Here is a 16,880-nt window from a genome sequence, read left to right on the forward strand (position 1 = left end):
TTAAAAATGTACATAGTTACATATTTTTAAAATAATAATAATAATAAATAAATAAACAATTATAGATATAATATTTTCTTTTAAGGCGTATTAATGATATACCTACGCACTAATTCATATGTCATATTTGTCGTTCAAAAAAAAATCAAATATCTTTTTTTTCCAATAGGTTGGAGATATGGATGTTCGAACTTCTACCTCAAGAAAAGAAATAGATGCTAATTATCATTGAATTATGTTCATCGTCCATAAATATCTATCTTTTTGTTGTGACGTTTAAGTTTTTGTATTTATTCGTACCAGTAATTTGATATTCAAAACTTGTGAATTTTAGTTGATTTGGACAAGTTTGCTTTTTCTATAAAGTTGAAATATTTACATGATCGTTTTTTGTTTTTATTAGTATGTCTCTATCTTTTTCTTTTCGAGTTAAAAAGAATAAAAGGTGAATATTTAAACCTCGATTTTTAAAGAAGTAAGTAATATCTTAACTAGTTGAATTATATGCTTTAGTTGACTATAAATTTCAAATTGACGAAAAACAGAAATATAATTGAGCATATTATAAATAATAAGTTTAAACCCAATTTTGGTCTCTAAACTTTCAAGATTATTTTATTTGGTTCTTAAACTTTCAAAATGTAATGAACTTTAAAATTTGTTCTATTTTGGTCTCTAAACTTTTGTAAAATTTATTTCAACAAATTGACAACATGATTTCAAATATCTGTACTAATGTGTTACTATGAACATGTATTGCAATCAAGGTTTTAAATATCGATGTCGATGAAAATGTCGAGGTTTCAATTTCATGAAAATATCGATGAAAATATCGATAAAATGTCGACATCGATGGATATTACTGTAAAAGTTATAAAAATTAAAAAATCGTAAAAAATATTTAAATTAATAAAATAAACATTTTCCTATCTCTAAATTAGTTAAAAATAATTAATATTAATATTATGTATATATTAGTGACATTTTGTTGATATTTTTCATATTTTGTCGATTTTATTGTGCTATGATGGAAACGTCGATTTATCCCTTCATGTCAATGCCAAACTCATAGAAACATGAATATATTGATGAAAATATGGACATGTCGACGGATATTTAGAACCATGATTGCAATTTGGCAAAAATATGGCGAAGATTCACAAAATATCTCCAAGGTGATGGGAAAGTGTGTGAAAGCATCCTCCAAATGAAGGAATGTCAAAGGAAGGAAAAGCAAAGGAATCTTATCTGGAGGAGCAGGCTCAGGCTGTTGCATATAAATTGGTAATCTCAGTAACATGCTTCTACTCATTCAACTCTCAAACTCACCACTAATTATCACTTCCAAATTACATAATTTTTAGCATTAAACATCATAAGAATGCAGGCTGTTCTTACCATTCCTGTCCTTCCCCTTCTCCTCCCAACACCTTCCAACAACTCTTTTCCCTTGAACTCTTTCGGCTCTCTCTCGTCACGTCGCCCCGCAATCAAAGCAACCTCCACGGTCGCCTACGACACCTCGGTGGTTGATTATAGCTCCGCTGTCTCGTAAGTTATTTTCTTTCATCTTTAGGTATTGAACTCGAACCATCCCATGTCAATGTATAAAAGCAGACATGACAGGAGGCAAGATAAGAAGGACATATTAAATTATAAGTTTGGTCTTTAAACTTTTAAAGTTAACTCGTTAGTTTACCATTTACAAGGCCTACCTACAATATGATTCAAAGATTACATGGTGAGCAGATTCTTGACAATTCAAATATTTAGTAGTATAAACATTCGACTTTACGAAATTCGAGTTCATCAACTCGGTATAAACATAAAATATTTTGAAATACACAGACTAAATAGAATATCCATCTTGAGGATTAGCATGTATATAATCGTCAGGATGCTCCAAAACGTTAAGAGCATAAAATTCATACATCTATTAGAAGTTTTTTAAAGTACCTTCCCAATTGATTGGACAATAGAACTATAAAAGTTTTGACCGATCGGATCAGAGAGAGGTGTTAGAATATAAATAAATAATTATATTCCTCATAATCCATTAACTTAAGTTTTTGGATTCAGCGGTGGTGGAAAGTCGCTAAATATGAAACTTTTCAAATACAAAACTTTATAATTCATCTAAGTAGTTGATTGTATTGTGTTGTTGCAGAGTGTTTCCTGCTGAAGCATGTGAGATAATTGGTGGAGAAGCGTGTTGGGCTCATATTTTTCCAGAAGTGAGGCTTCAGCCTCAGCCTCTGGAAAACGCCCCATCAAACGCCGTCGCTTTGGAAGATATTGATAGAGAATATCTTGATTACTCCGATTCTAGCACGTGCGTCACACGCTCATCCATCACTACCCTTTTTCCCTTTTCTTTTCCTTCTTTTAAATTTTTCAAATTTATTCGTCTTGAAGATTTCTGATTTAAGGTACATGGTTGATATAACTAATTAAAATTTGATATAAGATATATTAGTCACACTAAATATATTAGTGATATATTTCATTTTAAATTTATCACTAACATATATCGATATTATAATTAATATTTGGACAATGCCACTATTTATTTTGGCTATATTTGCTGTTAACTATTAAAATTTTTGCTCTATTTGGAACGACTTTTTTTTTTCTTTTTAATCCTTTTATCTGTATATCTCTTACAATTTTATAAATATAGATTAAAATAGTTATTTTTAAAAATATAAATATCAAAATAGACAAAAACTAAAATAGAGTTTAAACCTAATTTTGAATCTACGAGCTGAAGTGGTTTGGTTTTGGTATTTTTCAAAAGTGGTGCATGCTACAGTTACAGAAAAATCCTTGAAACTGTGTGCAATGCATTGGAGTTTGTAGTAATTACCACTGAGACTGAACTTTGCCTTACAATTATTGCAGCGTTTTCCTAGGAGAGGCTTGTGATGATCTTGGTGGAGACTTCTGTGGAGCATAGTTTCTAAATGGCGTTTACTAATCATGGCCCACACCCGCAAGATCCGAACATGGTTCGGGTCGAGAAAGACATCTATTACTATCTCTAAGATCGATCGTAATTTTATTTTACGTGCAGTGTGTTATAGTTATTGTGTAGTTTATTCACATATAATGTGCAAGGCTTTTATTACATGAGACTTCACTGGCACTGCTACACAAAAAGGTTATGAAACTAATTCCTGAGAAGAACTCATGGGCAACTGAACAAGTATCAAATTTTGCAGATCGAATCCTACCTGAAACTGCAAATTACTGACTTAATCTAAAGAAATCTGGCAAATTCATAGCTTCCTATGTGCTTCTCGAAATATCCCATAAACATGGACGGGAACGGGAACGGGAACGGGAATGGGGAAGCTGTTGAATGGGAGGAGAATGATGAGGGAACTTAAAATTTTGAATCAACTCAATAAGGGAAGTTATCAGAAGGAAGGAAACTACATTATATTTCAGAAGAAAATCTTATTCCAAAAAAACTCAACCAAATGAAGTGAACACTTGAGGTTGATGATGCAGTATGTTCTGAAAGCAAGATTAGTAAAAGACTAAAACCACAAAATATTCGCCCGACCCGACCTACCGCGCCTTCAAGAATAAGACGAGCTGAATGCCACTGGATTTACAGAACTTGTTGATGCATATATCAGATCGATTATCCATCCATCAATGAAGGGCTGCATTTGAGCAACAGCTTCCCCTAAATCACACCATGTAAACCAGCTGAATCCAATAGCACTGCTTTAATTTGCTCAGGTAAGATCTCCTGACCTTCCTTGGATTGCTGAAACAGAGAGAAGGAGTGAGTCCTTGCAGGAAAAATGGAGACAAACATGGACGAAATCGAACAGCCGTAGAGAAAGACACGACACGGTGAGTACCAAAAGCAGATAATAATCATACATGAATGAATGCTCTACAACTTAAATGAAAAAGAGAGCAAACCTCAGCTCGAAACACATCCAAAGCAAATCCATTGAAACAGCTGATCACTGCTTGTTGGACGTCCAGCCCGAGGTTATCGAGAGCTCTCATGGTGGATAGCAAGAGACCCGGCTTGCGAGAACAAAACATGTGAATGTTGACAGCTCTGCCTTCTCTGACCCGGACTTCAACCTGTTATTTATACGCCATACAAATCATGATTGGAACTTGGAAGCAGATCTTCATCATAGAATACAATGCAAATAAATCCCACAAGCGTTCAAGAATGAAGCCAACTTTATATGGAAATTCACAGAAAATGGATAGAAACTGTGCTCGAGTTTGTCAAATGATCAGAACCCGGTCGAACCGACTTCCATGGATGGAATTAGTAAGATAAAAACAGATGTATGAGCTCCACCAATGTCATTAGAACTAACAACAAATCTACAAGGTCTGTTGAACAAATCCATTCACGACTCATTCTTGGGCCTCTGTCTACTCTGCCAAAATTGGTCATATTTTCTAAAGCCTAAAAAAATAGGACGATGAGACTGTTACACACCATTGCTATTGCTAGTTTAAGAAATTATACCATGCAAGTATCAGATAGATCATTGGACCTCATCATTTGGGGGACTTCATACTGATTCATTTGACTGAAGAACAAATTGAAATTTCAAAAATTAAATTCCAGAATTAACTCATTCGAACAAGGCAAAATTTGTTCATGCATTGGTAGCTTCTACATCCAACCACAGTTAAAAAAAAAAAGAAAAATCACTTTGCAATCTTTTGCATCACAAATATAAGAAGAATTGTATGCCCTTAACACTACATAACCAAATCCACCTCCTGCTACATGTTCTTGTTACGAAAGTTTAAAAACAAACAAAAAGAGAGAAATTATAGCTGCATCATAGATACAATACAAATGACAAAAATACTATCAAACCGTAGAAGAAACAAAAACAAACAGCAGAATGAAAAAGAAAGAAAGATGGAAGTTAGATTATATTTACCCTGGCAGGCTGGGTTTTAGGGCTGGACAAGGAGCTTGGACACAGCTCTTCTTTGACCCGACAGGGAAGAGTCGGCGGCGTCGGCGTCAACGGGTGAAAGCTCGCAGAAGGCTGCAACAGAGAACCAGGAGTTGACTCAAGTTCATTGTGAAGATCATTTATCCTTTGGAGAAGCTCCTTCAAGTAATCAATGGCATCTCCAAGTATTGAAGCTCTATCCATCTGTGCAACCAAGGAAAACACAATTTTGAGGTCTGGCTTCACAGAGGATTATCAGAAAGAAATTAAACGATGAGACAACAGGAGTTATTGCCCACTTCCCCAAGATTACAGCTTAACGATCATAAATTAGATACATTATGCCATAAATCCAAATTATTCTGAATCGTAAATAGCTAAAAACTTTCAATTGTAATCTCAAAGAAAACATGTTCAAGATCTATCCATACCTTGCTTATTTTGGGTACGACGGACCTAAGCATGTAAAGCCTATCGTTGAGCTTCTTCCTGCGCCGCCGCTCCGCCATGAGATTTTTTGCCGGCAGCCCCTTCTTCTTCCCCTTCTGGTCTCCGCCAGTTACAGTACTATTGGCATTGGAATTGCTTCCGCAGTTTTTTGCGTTAATGTTGTCCTCTTGCTTATTGTACTCATTGGGTTCGTCGGAATCATAATTGAAGCGAGAAACGTCCACGCTGCCGTCCTCAATATCCTCTTCGCCGTTCTTATTCCTCAGCTTCTCCAAATTTGCCGTCCACATTGAGCCTTCTCCTAATTTCATATCCGAAACCTCCAAATTCTCCAGTTTATCAGCACCGGCGGAGCCAACGCGGTGCGCCGCTCGCTTCTGGAACAGCGTCGGCTGTGTGCCGACCTGGGGAAACACTTCGAGAGGTCTCAAAACCTTAGACCTGTTCTGAAACAGAGCATTCCCACAGCCATCGAAACTCTCAAAGACAGCCGCCGGATTAAAGCCAGCTCCGAACGCGGGAGGGTTATCAACGACCGGAAGCAACCGGCCCGGCGGAAAATCGGAGTTGTTTAAGCTCATTTCCTGATTACCGATTTGAGGTAGAGACGAAATGCCGGTGAAGCCCATCAAAACGGGGGAATTGGAAGCTGGATTCCCCTGGTAAGATCCAAGCAGGCCAGTGTCGCCGCCCAAATCGAAGCCATTATCAAAATTGCTGGCGGAAACGACATTAAGAAGAGAAGAGAAACACGATTTATGAGGAGGCAACATGGATTGGGATTGGGAATGCGAAGGATCGAGAGCAAAAGCCTGGGAGGGAGAGCAGGAAGAGGAGGAATCTATGGGGTTCAAGAGCAAGTTATCAGAAGGATTGGAGGAGAAAGCAAGGTCCGGAATGTGGTGGTGAGAAGCAGAAGAGAGGGAATGGAAATCTTGGAGAGAGGAGGGATTGAGAGGAGTAGAGGAGTTGATGTACCAGTCGGGTTCGAGCATGGATTTGAAGGAAGAAATGGAGCCGGCAATGGCGATGTCGTCGTCGTTGTCGTTGTTGTTTCTGGTCCAAGAGGCGGCGTCGTCGTGGTCGCCGTCGATCCAGAGGATTCCGGTGGGCTTGGGAAGCATTTTGGCCGGCGATTGTTGCAGTTACAGAGAGAAAGAAAAGGCAAGTGGCTTTCTGAGAGAGCGTGGTTTCTGAGAAGAAATGAACAGAAATATATTCCGAACTTTGAACGTTACGTATCACACAAAAAGAAGACTGCTACCAATAACCAATCTGTGCCTCTCTCTCTCTCTCTCTCTCTCTCTCTCTCTCTCTCTCTCTCTCTCTCTCTCTCTCTCTCTCTCTCTCTCTCTCTCTCTCTCTCTCTCTCTGCGTTTCGTTTCCTCCTTTTAAGTTTTATCAATTCGCCTCTTCACAAACAAAGAAAAATTAAATTAAATAAATAATTAAAAATTTGAAAAGCAAGCCCAGCCAGAGATGAAGAATTTTTTTACATAATACAAAATATATATTATCCCCTCTTGTAATATATTTGTTTTGTTTTTTTTTTCTGCTAGGTCTAGGTTCGAATACTTTTTTAAAAAAATGTATTTTAAAAGAAAAATTTTGTTATAATCAATTCAACTATGTTTGTGCCGGCTTTGTATCTATTTAGCTTGGTCCGGAAAGTTTTGAATTAATTTTTTAAATTTTAATTTTGTATATATAAGTAATTTGACTTGCACATTAATTGTATAAATTTTACTATATGATATAAACTTAATGTGTATTTTCACACATCCGAGCATAATTCAATAGATATTACCATTTTTTTGTTTGATAAAACCTAGTACCATCTTATTGATTTTTCAATATCATAACTTGCTTTTTTTTTCAAATATAGCATATGTGTTATTTTTCTTACTATATTTTATATTAAGTTTGATTTGGATTTGATATATTTTTTTAATATATATCTATTTATATTATTTAATGGTTAGATGACAAGTTAGCTAGTTTATTACTGGCATGAGATTTATTAGACACAAAATTGAAACTTTACAAATCTATTAGAAATGTTTTATAACTATGAAACTAAATAGATACAATTGTGAAAGTTTAGGCAAAACTTTTTTTTTAAATAGACTTTAAAAATGAGAACCATAACTTATAATCTAATCTTGAAAATATTATAACATTACATAAAAAAATCTAATGTACAAACTTGACCGTAGCTTAGCTTCAAAAAAAAAGAAAAAGAAAAATAGACGTTGTGTCGAAGCATGTATCCCTAGTCAAAAACTGGTGTGTTCGCTCCTTCGCTCCATATATTGTTATCCTAAAAAAAATGTCAGTAACTACGACCTCTAAGTACAAAATTTTGAAATAAATATTGTATTAAAATTGGAGTACTACATATATTTGTGTTTTTTTTTTCTTTTTCCGAAACATAACATTTGACAAATTTTATTTTCGTGGAAATTGCATATTAAACTTTTGTAAATCTTTAAAAATGTTTGATTAAACTGACAAAAGACTAATCATTTTAGAAAATATATACATCCAAGATCTCTTAGCCACCTAATACCTAATTTTAAAAAGGAAAATAAAAAAAATAAAAGCTAGAAATCAAGAGACTATTTATGAGAGTTAAGGTTAATATGTCATTTAAACATATAATGTGTCCTTAATCTTTACCTCTCAAATGGGCAATGAGGTGGCAATGTCCTTGTCATCTATACAAGGAATCAAAACACACACATAAGCAGAAAAAGTCCAATAAACTCTCGATACCATACTAACTTTTGTTTACACAATAAATGAACCCCTCATTAATTATTTTTAATACAATACATATATGGAAAGTGTTGAGATTGCAATGTCTGCAAACAAAATCTCACGTCGATTAGGGAAGAGAGTGATTCATGGTATATATATGAGAACGATTGTCTCAATTGGTATAAATGTTTTGGGGTGAGACCAAAAGAAAAAGGAGTAATCCATGAGTATGATACTCGCCTTTAATTTATTTTTGGTTTGATTATGTTGTTTTCAGTCGTATTTTTTTTAATGGTTGTCAAAGTGAGTATAATTCAATTAGTTAAAGACATATATCTTACTAAATAATAATAATAATAAAATTAAATATGTTTGGTAACAATTATAAGTGTTCCAAAAATATGGAGATTAAAATATAAAACATAGTTCATAAACATTAATTCATTTATTGCATCAATTAAAAAAATATTAATTGCATTCATATTTTGTTAAAGACGTTTGAAAATATATTGTTTGTTTTGTATAATTTATGTTCGAAAATATACTATAATATTATTACATAAATCTTTTTTATATTCAAGTATAACTTTGATCAGTTTAACATTTTGTCCATAAAAAAAATCAGTTTAATCTTTATTATACAATGCAAATCTAGTTATATAAATTTACTTGTAAAGCGATAATATGTTAAATTAATCACTTAATCCAGCGAAACTTATTTTATATTCCTCCGAACAAAATTTATTTTATAGTTATTTCTACTTTGATATACTTATTTCTTTTTAATACAACAATATATGAAAGTAGAAATTTGAACCTATAATCTTGTGGTTCAACCGTTCAAGAATGAAAATAACATCTTAATCAATAAAAATATATTCATATTGTTTTTTTAGTACCTATTCATGTTAGACTAACACGCAAATTGATATATTGTATCGTAGGATCATAATTTATTTTGAGGCAAACTACATAAATAATGTAAAATAAATAATAAATATAGTTTTCAAATACAACAAGAACCTTGAAAATTTTAAAAAATACCATAATCCAATCTAACTCAAACTTTCATCTAAGGTAAAACCCATCAAGAAAAATCATAGTTTGTGTTATAGTTAAGTAAAAAAAAAAGTTGGACACTTTTTAAAATACATATTAAATTTATGTTATTGAGTGAAATTTTTTTATTTTTTTATAAATGAATATTAGCCCTATAATGTGAATTAATCATTCATTTTTCCTGTTACTTAATTTAAATATTAGAAAAGAAAGAGGAAAAGAGAAAATCAATAAAAAAAATATATATATCGTCAGACTGAACATAGCTCAAGTGGTTAAAGTACTTATTTCTAACTAAAAACTCATGAGTTCGAATCTCCATACATGATTTATAAAAAAAATCGAAAAAATATATATCAAAGTTTATTTGATTTTATTAGAGGGAAATTCAATATAATGAACTTGCCTTTAAAGTTGGAATTGTTTGTTTCTTTATTTAGTATTTCTAACTTCAGTGTCACAACTACAACCAATATGGAGTCAGTCCCACTACTACTTTTTTTTTCTTTTTTTTTTCCGAACCATCGACTCAAGTTAAAAGATAACTATTTTTTTAAAGGTTGTAAATTCGAATTTTTACCACCGTAAATTAAAAAATGATATACTTTTTTTCCTTAGTTGTTAGAGTTGGGAGTTTGAATTTCCACCAAAATAAATAATATCTTGATTTGTTGAGTTATGCTCTTATTCACTCAAATTATTTTATTTTCAATCAAATATGAGTTAATATCCAATATATTCAAGAAGAAAGATTGAAATATCAATCTCATCGATCTCATAAGTATCATATCAAATCTCATCAATCGAATCGCTTTTTCGAGAAATATGAGACATCTAAGTCATACAAATAAAGAGATATATATATTCATTATAAGAAAAAGAAAAAATGTGAACGGTGATTGGATTGATGATAAAATAGATAGAAAAATATAATACTCTTGTATATACCTATTCAATTAGTAATTACTTAATAGCCAAAGCGAGTATAGTTCAGCAGTTCGATCCTCCACCCCACATGTTGTATTAAAAAAAGTACTTATACTTAATAAAATTAATATACTATTTAATTTTGTGACTCAAAATACATTATTCCCACTGCTTAGTAACAATTGTTTTTAGTACAACAATGCTTAGTAACAGTTGACAGTGAATGATAGTAGATTTTTTTTCTTCTGAAAATTAAAAAATTATGGATCTCCTGTCACCTAAGGTTTTAAAACATAGAAGAAACGAAGAAATTTGTCAAAAATGTCACATGAATACGAAGAAAGACAACAACGTAACTAAAGCAAACAAAATAGCATAAGAAACACAACATACATAAAATAAAAAAATAATAATAACTAAATCATCCCAAATAAATCTCAAGTAGACCTTATCAATGTTTGAGATCCAAAATGAAAGCTATTGTAACGCCCTGCTCAACTTTGGAGTTCTTACGATTGAACCACTGAAAAGGAAGGTGCACATTGTTGGTATAGGTAGTGACTATCAATTCTTTTAAGCCTTTCTTGACCATTCTTTCATGATCTCAGGATCTCTGTCATACGGATGTGTGGTATCGATTCATTCATGTACCCCTCCTCTCGGACGTCACAGCTATCCCATTAAGTAGTACCACAAGTATACACATCACTCTAAACAAAAATATAAAATAATTGGAGTCAGAATGAGAGACACCCCATAGATCCTGAAATAGAATGGAAAAAAATTTCATACAACTATGGTACTAAAAAGTTGTCTCTTTCTTTTGATACTAAAATAAATAAACAAATCATTTTCATTTGGTTTTGATGCTCACCTTTTTTGATTGACATGTTTGGTCTAAAAGACTTGGTTGGTACATCAATAAGGCGTCCCAAGAAGTGAGGACATAATGTTCAAAAGAAAGAAAGAAAAAAAAGTAGGAGGAATATTTAATTATATATATATATAAACTTGATTAAATTTGTTAATTAAATATTTATGTGACATATTTATATTTTAAAAATGTTTTATGATTTTATAATTCAAAGGGTAGAAATTCTAAAAATAATCTTTTTATGTTTATTGTCTCTTTACATTTTAAATTTGAAATTTTAAAATATATAATTACATTAAAAAAAACTTGGATGAATACACAAAAATTAAAATACGTAAAATATAATATATTATAAATTACATAATATTATAAACTAATAATTATACAAAATTTATAACATATATGTTTATAAATTAATTAATAATATTGTAGATTAAACTAAATATTGAATGGGTAACTACTACTCATTGCAAATATATCAACAAATATTGAATAATCTTTCAAATTTAAAAGATACGACATACTCTAAAATACTGAAAATATAGACACAACTTTGTATTTCATTGAATATCTTATTTTCAAATTTATGTTTTTATCACCGATCAAAAGCACCTTAGAATGTTTTAAAAATAGCACCTTAAAACCCATTTGATAACGTTTCTATTTCTTGTTTTTGTTTTCTCATTTTTAATAAATAAAAATAGAGTTACATGGTCCAAACACCCATGAATTTAAGAAAAATATACTAAACCAGTCATTAAGGACTTGTTTGGTAGCAAATTCAGATCGTGTTTGTTGTTTTCAAACTCACTAAATCAAATGGATTCAGTAAATATCTGTTTGCTAGTGTTGTTTTCGAAAACTATTTTCTGATCGTGGAATTCAAATAATGACAGTTTTGAAAACTTTTTGAATATTTTTTTAAATTTTGAATCCAAAACTTTCAAAAGCATAATTATATTTAAAAGATAAAAACGTTGATAAATACACTATTTTATTTTATAAACTTATTTCACTTTTGTTAAAATTAAGACATTTAAAATATGATATATCATAAATTATATAATATTGTAAAATACTAATCCTATCAAAATTTATAACATTTATGTTGGTAAATTAATTAATAATATTTTGGATTAAACTAAATATTTTTAGTAGGTAACTAATGACTTAGAAGACACTTTGATTATTTTTTTTCCACTACCAAACATAAATCTAAAAATATAGAATACAATTATGTCTTTATTGAATTTGTTATTTTCAAATTTCTATCCTTAATCAAACTTACCCTAATTAATTCAAATTCAAATTTTATACTCCAACTCTTCAAAAAAGACAACTCTCTCTTTGAGGAGCCTTGTCCATGAAGAAAGAGGGAATGGAGGGGAGGGATATGAGGAAGAGAATTAACTTATTATTACTTTCATGTGATATTTTTTATTATTTTATTATTATTTTTTCCCTTGCTTTAGTTTTTGTATACATATACTTGTAACGGTCAAACACGTTCTCTCTTTTTCTTCAACAATGATAAAAAGATGAAAAGACAGTTACAACAATAGTTTCACTTTTATTTTTGTTTTTTTTTAAATAAATTTTCACTTTTAATTTATCTCTACATATAATATTGTATATTTTTGAAATAATCTACTTTAAAAATGTTGAGTCATTCTTTGTTAGTAATTACAAACATTACCATAGTTTAACAGTAAAGTAATTGATATATACTCTTTCTTCTAACGTCGGAATTTCAAACTCTCATATTTTTTATTTATGGTACTAAAGAAACTTTTAATTAATAGTTGTTAACTTTTGCATGACTCAACTAATCAAGATGTCTATATTCGACCAGAAAATCTTGAGTTCAAATCTCCCGCTCCATATATTTACTAAAAAAAACTTTTAATTAATAATTTAAACTTTATAATAAATATTATTCATTTCAAAATTTTGCTAATTAAGTGAAGCCATGACTAATAAATTATTGTTAATATTAATTATTAGGGAGTTTTTTTTTTTGCTTTTGATAAATAATTATATTAGGGAGTTTAACTGTTAAATATGGTTTGATTATATTTCTAAGTGTAGAAAAATGCGTTTAAAAAGTGCAATTAATGAGGAGTGGCGCTACATATTAATTAATAAATTAAAATTTACGTACATGACATTTATACATACATAGCCTACTACGTGACGTGTCTCTCCAAGCCTCCAAAATCAAATATAATATTTAGAAAATAATTTTTATTTTTATTTTTTAATTTTTAAAAGGAAATATTATAAGTTTGTATTGCCATCGGAACCACGCCACATTAATTGCAAATTGAAAAAGTAAATTAATAGTGGTCTCTGCTGGAGATGAGAGGCAAAGCTTGGAATAAATTTTGGTGAAGAAAGCCCAAGTTTCTCGTGATTCCCCTCCCCAAAATTCACCGCCATTTTTATACGACTCTCTACCATCTAAAATAAAGTTTTAATTTTGTATTTATGAAGTTTCAACAGTTAAAATATGGTTAATTTAACATTTATCTTATTATTATTGAATGGCTAAACTTGTCAAAAAAACAATTCGCCACATAATTCGAAAATAACACAACTAATAACATGATAAGTTGATGAAGTTAACTATAGAAATCTATTACATGTAAAATAATTAAAAAAGAAAAAAAAATTAAAGCACACATGGATAGACATAACCTTTAATATTTAAGGATTTATTAAAAAAAATTAAAGCATAAAAATTAAATAAAACTAAGTATAATATGTGGGGGGGATCAAACTCACAATTGGTTTGAGATATATATCTCAATTACTCGCTTTGGTATTAACTTGTAAATTTGTTTAGATAAAAAATAATCTTAAAAATACCGTGTCGAAGTATCAATTTTATAAAAATATCGATAAAATGTTGATTTCAATGGATATTTATAAAAATTATAAATAAAAGAAATCATAAAAGTTACTAAATTTTTTCACACTTTTAAATATGTTAAAATTTCTAATTATTAATGTTATATCTACATTAGTGTTATTTGTTGATATTTTTTTATTATATTTTGATCAAATACTATGAAAATGTCGCGAAATGTACTTTTTATACTAATGTCCAATTCATAAACATATAAAAAGTATCATAGAAATATCGGTATATGGAGAAAATTTTAATTGCTTACTGTTCATTTCCCTCTTCCATCGTCCAACTAGTGTGTAATGATATCCACTTGTTTTGTCTCACTGTGTTTCTTTAAGTCAACAATGGTAGACAGATTAGGACATATTTCAAATATGCATATGATGGGTTTCAAATTGGCTACGCGTTTAGATGAATAGTGGCCAACTTAAAATATATAAACATATTGATCAGATTCACCACTTGTTCATTTTCATACATATCTTATCTTTTAAAAACAATTTAACCTTTTTATGCGTTTCAAATTTATGAGCAGTAATTTCAACCATTTAAAGTAGGAGGCTGATCTACAAAATTTGATTATGCAACACATGTCGGTCAATGTCGACTTGATCGAGGTACATGGACGAGAAGAGTTGAGATATGAGGAATAACCTAGAAGAGCTGCTTGGCAATAGAGGATCTGCACAAAGTAACAAACACCCTCCTGACACCCAAGTTATTTTAGTTCAACCTTAGTAGGAGAGTCGGACTAGAATACGATACCCAATCACTGAAGAGAGAAGTGTCCTATTTATAAGTTTGAGTACGCGACAGAGAATCCAACCAACAATTGATGGGTTGAAGGTTGGCCTATGAGGTGCACACGATCTAGGTAGGTAGACTTCCATCTGGTTTTGGTGTCTTCCAATCCAGTATTTGACCAAGTGTTCAATGAACATCAAAACATAGCTACTCGTTCGTCCATTCTCTGTCCTCCATGTGGCAGTGTCGTTTGACACCTCCAACAAAGTTAAAAACAAAATTCGAAGATAAAAGGTAAAAAGTTGTGTTCTTTTGGGAAAAGGTTAGTTGTTTGCCATAATGCAACAAACGGTTACATTATAAGATAAAGAAGAACCATATAAGATAAAGAAGAACCGTTGTAATTAGGGTAACTACTATAACAATTTTACTATATGATTCCAACAGTTGCGTAAACTGTTATAAGAAATCCTCTCAATAGAATTTCTGCTCACGTTTGTTGAACGGCTGTTCGTAATAGTTCAAAACATTTGCTACAACAAATCTTTATTTTGTATAGATCGCTAAACATACTCTCTCTCATTTTTAGAAATGACAAGTATATATAGTTAAAATGTAAAATTTTATTTCTCCTCGGCACTTTAATTAATTGTAGTAACTAACATATATACGCCAGTTTAATAATGAGGGGTATGTGAGAAAAAGTAAAGGAACTTAAAAAGAAAAATGAGTTCAAACCCCAAATTGAACGTTGGATTCTTAACATATCCCCTCAAAATTGGGTGCTCGTTTGAGCGTTTTATGCTCTGATGCCGTATTAATATTCATTAGATTTCGTCTCAAAATCAATTGGTAATGAGAAGAATAGCACATGTTTATTATGAACAGCTCCTTAACAGAAATACACTTTCTTGTTGCTATTTATTGAATTTATAAAGCTTTCTCTCATTTTATTTTATTTCTAGCACAGACGATAAATTTTATGGGTTTTATTATTAATCTAAAGGAATGGTTAAACTATGGCTCGTTTGGTAACATTGTCGTTTTTTGTTTCTTGTTTCCAATTTTCTTAAGAAAGCGAAGTATTTTTCAACTAATTTTGTTTCTTGTTTCTCCTTTTTTAGGAACATTCTCGCAATTATATAGAAATTTTGGAAACGACCAAAACTAGTTTCTCTTCTCTTGTTCCCATTTTTAATTTGTTCCAAAACATAAATAAAAAAAATGTTTTATCATACTTAAATTCTTAAAGGTTGGAATCATGCAATATTTTTTTTTTCATTAAAAATAAAGAAACAGAAACAAGAAACAGGAACGTTAGCAAACGTATAAATTTTTACTATCTGTATATATTTTATTAAATATCTAATGTGTCTCTCGATTTTGAAAATAGCTTATAAATGTCAACGAATTTTAAAACGTCACCAGTAAATTTATAAGTATTTATCTTGTATCTAATACATCGTTGTTTTTAAATATTTTTTAAAATTTTATGAACCTACAAAAATGATCGCAGAGTAAAAAGAAAAAAGAAAAAAAAAACTGAAATGAAATGGAAAGTAGGGGATGAAGTGAGAGGAGAGAATGGATAAAATGGATAACGCCTCTTCACACGTGGCGAACATGCAACTTCAACAAACATGCAATGAGTGAGTGAAACCAAAGCTGGCTGGAAAATGATATAATAATCAACCCATGTGCTATGCCAAGACAATTTTTCAAACCTAACCTCAAAACGGCAGCGTTTCGCCTATTACGGGACCACACCTTTACCCTATCTCGATTGGGCCGGCCCAGCCCAACTCAATTCCTCAAATTATATTCGTTTTTTAAGTTTTTAACGATTTCTAGATGTGTTAATAGACTGAACGATACTCTAATTGCCTTATCAAATTATATTAACATCTTGATTAAATTTTAGAATTTTTTCTAGTACTTTTAGGGCTAAATCTATTTTAGTTCTTTTTTTCTTTTTTGAGCTCGACCATTCTAAAGCGAAGGATATCGAACCATGAATGTTTAAAATAGTAATAAAGACGTTCAAACTTTAAAAAGTTGTAATTACATCGCGAGTTTTCAGCTTTTATCTCTGAAAATTTTTTATTGTGAATTTTGTTAGTTTAACATTTATTAGGACATTATATTAATTAAACTGTTAAAGATAGCTCGACATGCATGTGTGTCAAGACTAGATTTT

At 30.8% G+C, this 16,880-nt stretch overlaps 2 protein-coding genes across 2 annotated transcripts; one reads left to right on the plus strand and one right to left on the minus strand.

Moving 5' to 3' along the window:
• The first annotated feature begins 1,299 nt into the window (after positions 1 to 1,299).
• LOC111016917 (light-regulated protein 1, chloroplastic-like) lies at positions 1,300 to 3,127 on the plus strand. The gene is made up of 3 exons (XM_022292489.2): positions 1,300 to 1,551; positions 2,168 to 2,332; positions 2,902 to 3,127. Exons 1-3 carry the CDS (start codon positions 1,382 to 1,384, stop codon positions 2,954 to 2,956), a joined length of 390 nt encoding a protein of 129 aa, XP_022148181.1. The 5' UTR covers positions 1,300 to 1,381; the 3' UTR covers positions 2,957 to 3,127.
• Positions 3,128 to 3,416: 289 nt separating this feature from the next.
• On the minus strand, positions 3,417 to 6,730 carry ICE1 (basic helix-loop-helix (bHLH) DNA-binding superfamily protein). Its single transcript, XM_022292488.2, has 4 exons — positions 5,390 to 6,730; positions 4,941 to 5,162; positions 3,940 to 4,110; positions 3,417 to 3,778 (listed from the first exon to the last, which is right to left on the minus strand). The coding sequence occupies exons 1-4, from the start codon at positions 6,530 to 6,532 to the stop codon at positions 3,695 to 3,697; spliced, it is 1,620 nt and encodes a 539-aa protein (XP_022148180.2). The 5' UTR covers positions 6,533 to 6,730; the 3' UTR covers positions 3,417 to 3,694.
• Positions 6,731 to 16,880: the final 10,150 nt, after the last annotated feature.

Source organism: Momordica charantia (assembly GCF_013281855.1).
Source record: "Momordica charantia cultivar OHB3-1 chromosome 8 unlocalized genomic scaffold, Mcharantia_2.0 BLBB01000008.1, whole genome shotgun sequence".
NCBI lineage: Eukaryota > Viridiplantae > Streptophyta > Magnoliopsida > Cucurbitales > Cucurbitaceae > Momordica > Momordica charantia.

Bases quoted from the DNA above. Each gene is read 5' to 3' on its own strand.
- LOC111016917 (XM_022292489.2), top strand. From the start codon at position 1,382: ATGCAGGCTGTTCTTACCATTCCTGTCCTTCCCCTTCTCCTCCCAACA. The intron at 1,552-2,167 runs GTAAGTTATTTT...GTGTTGTTGCAG, and splicing joins GATTATAGCTCCGCTGTCTC to AGTGTTTCCTGCTGAAGCAT. The intron at 2,333-2,901 runs GTGCGTCACACG...CAATTATTGCAG, and splicing joins GATTACTCCGATTCTAGCAC to CGTTTTCCTAGGAGAGGCTT.
- ICE1 (XM_022292488.2), bottom strand. From the start codon at position 6,532: ATGCTTCCCAAGCCCACCGGAATCCTCTGGATCGACGGCGACCACGAC. The intron at 5,163-5,389 runs GTATGGATAGAT...TTGGTTGCACAG, and splicing joins TCGTACCCAAAATAAGCAAG to ATGGATAGAGCTTCAATACT. The intron at 4,111-4,940 runs GTAAATATAATC...TATAAATAACAG, and splicing joins CTAAAACCCAGCCTGCCAGG to GTTGAAGTCCGGGTCAGAGA.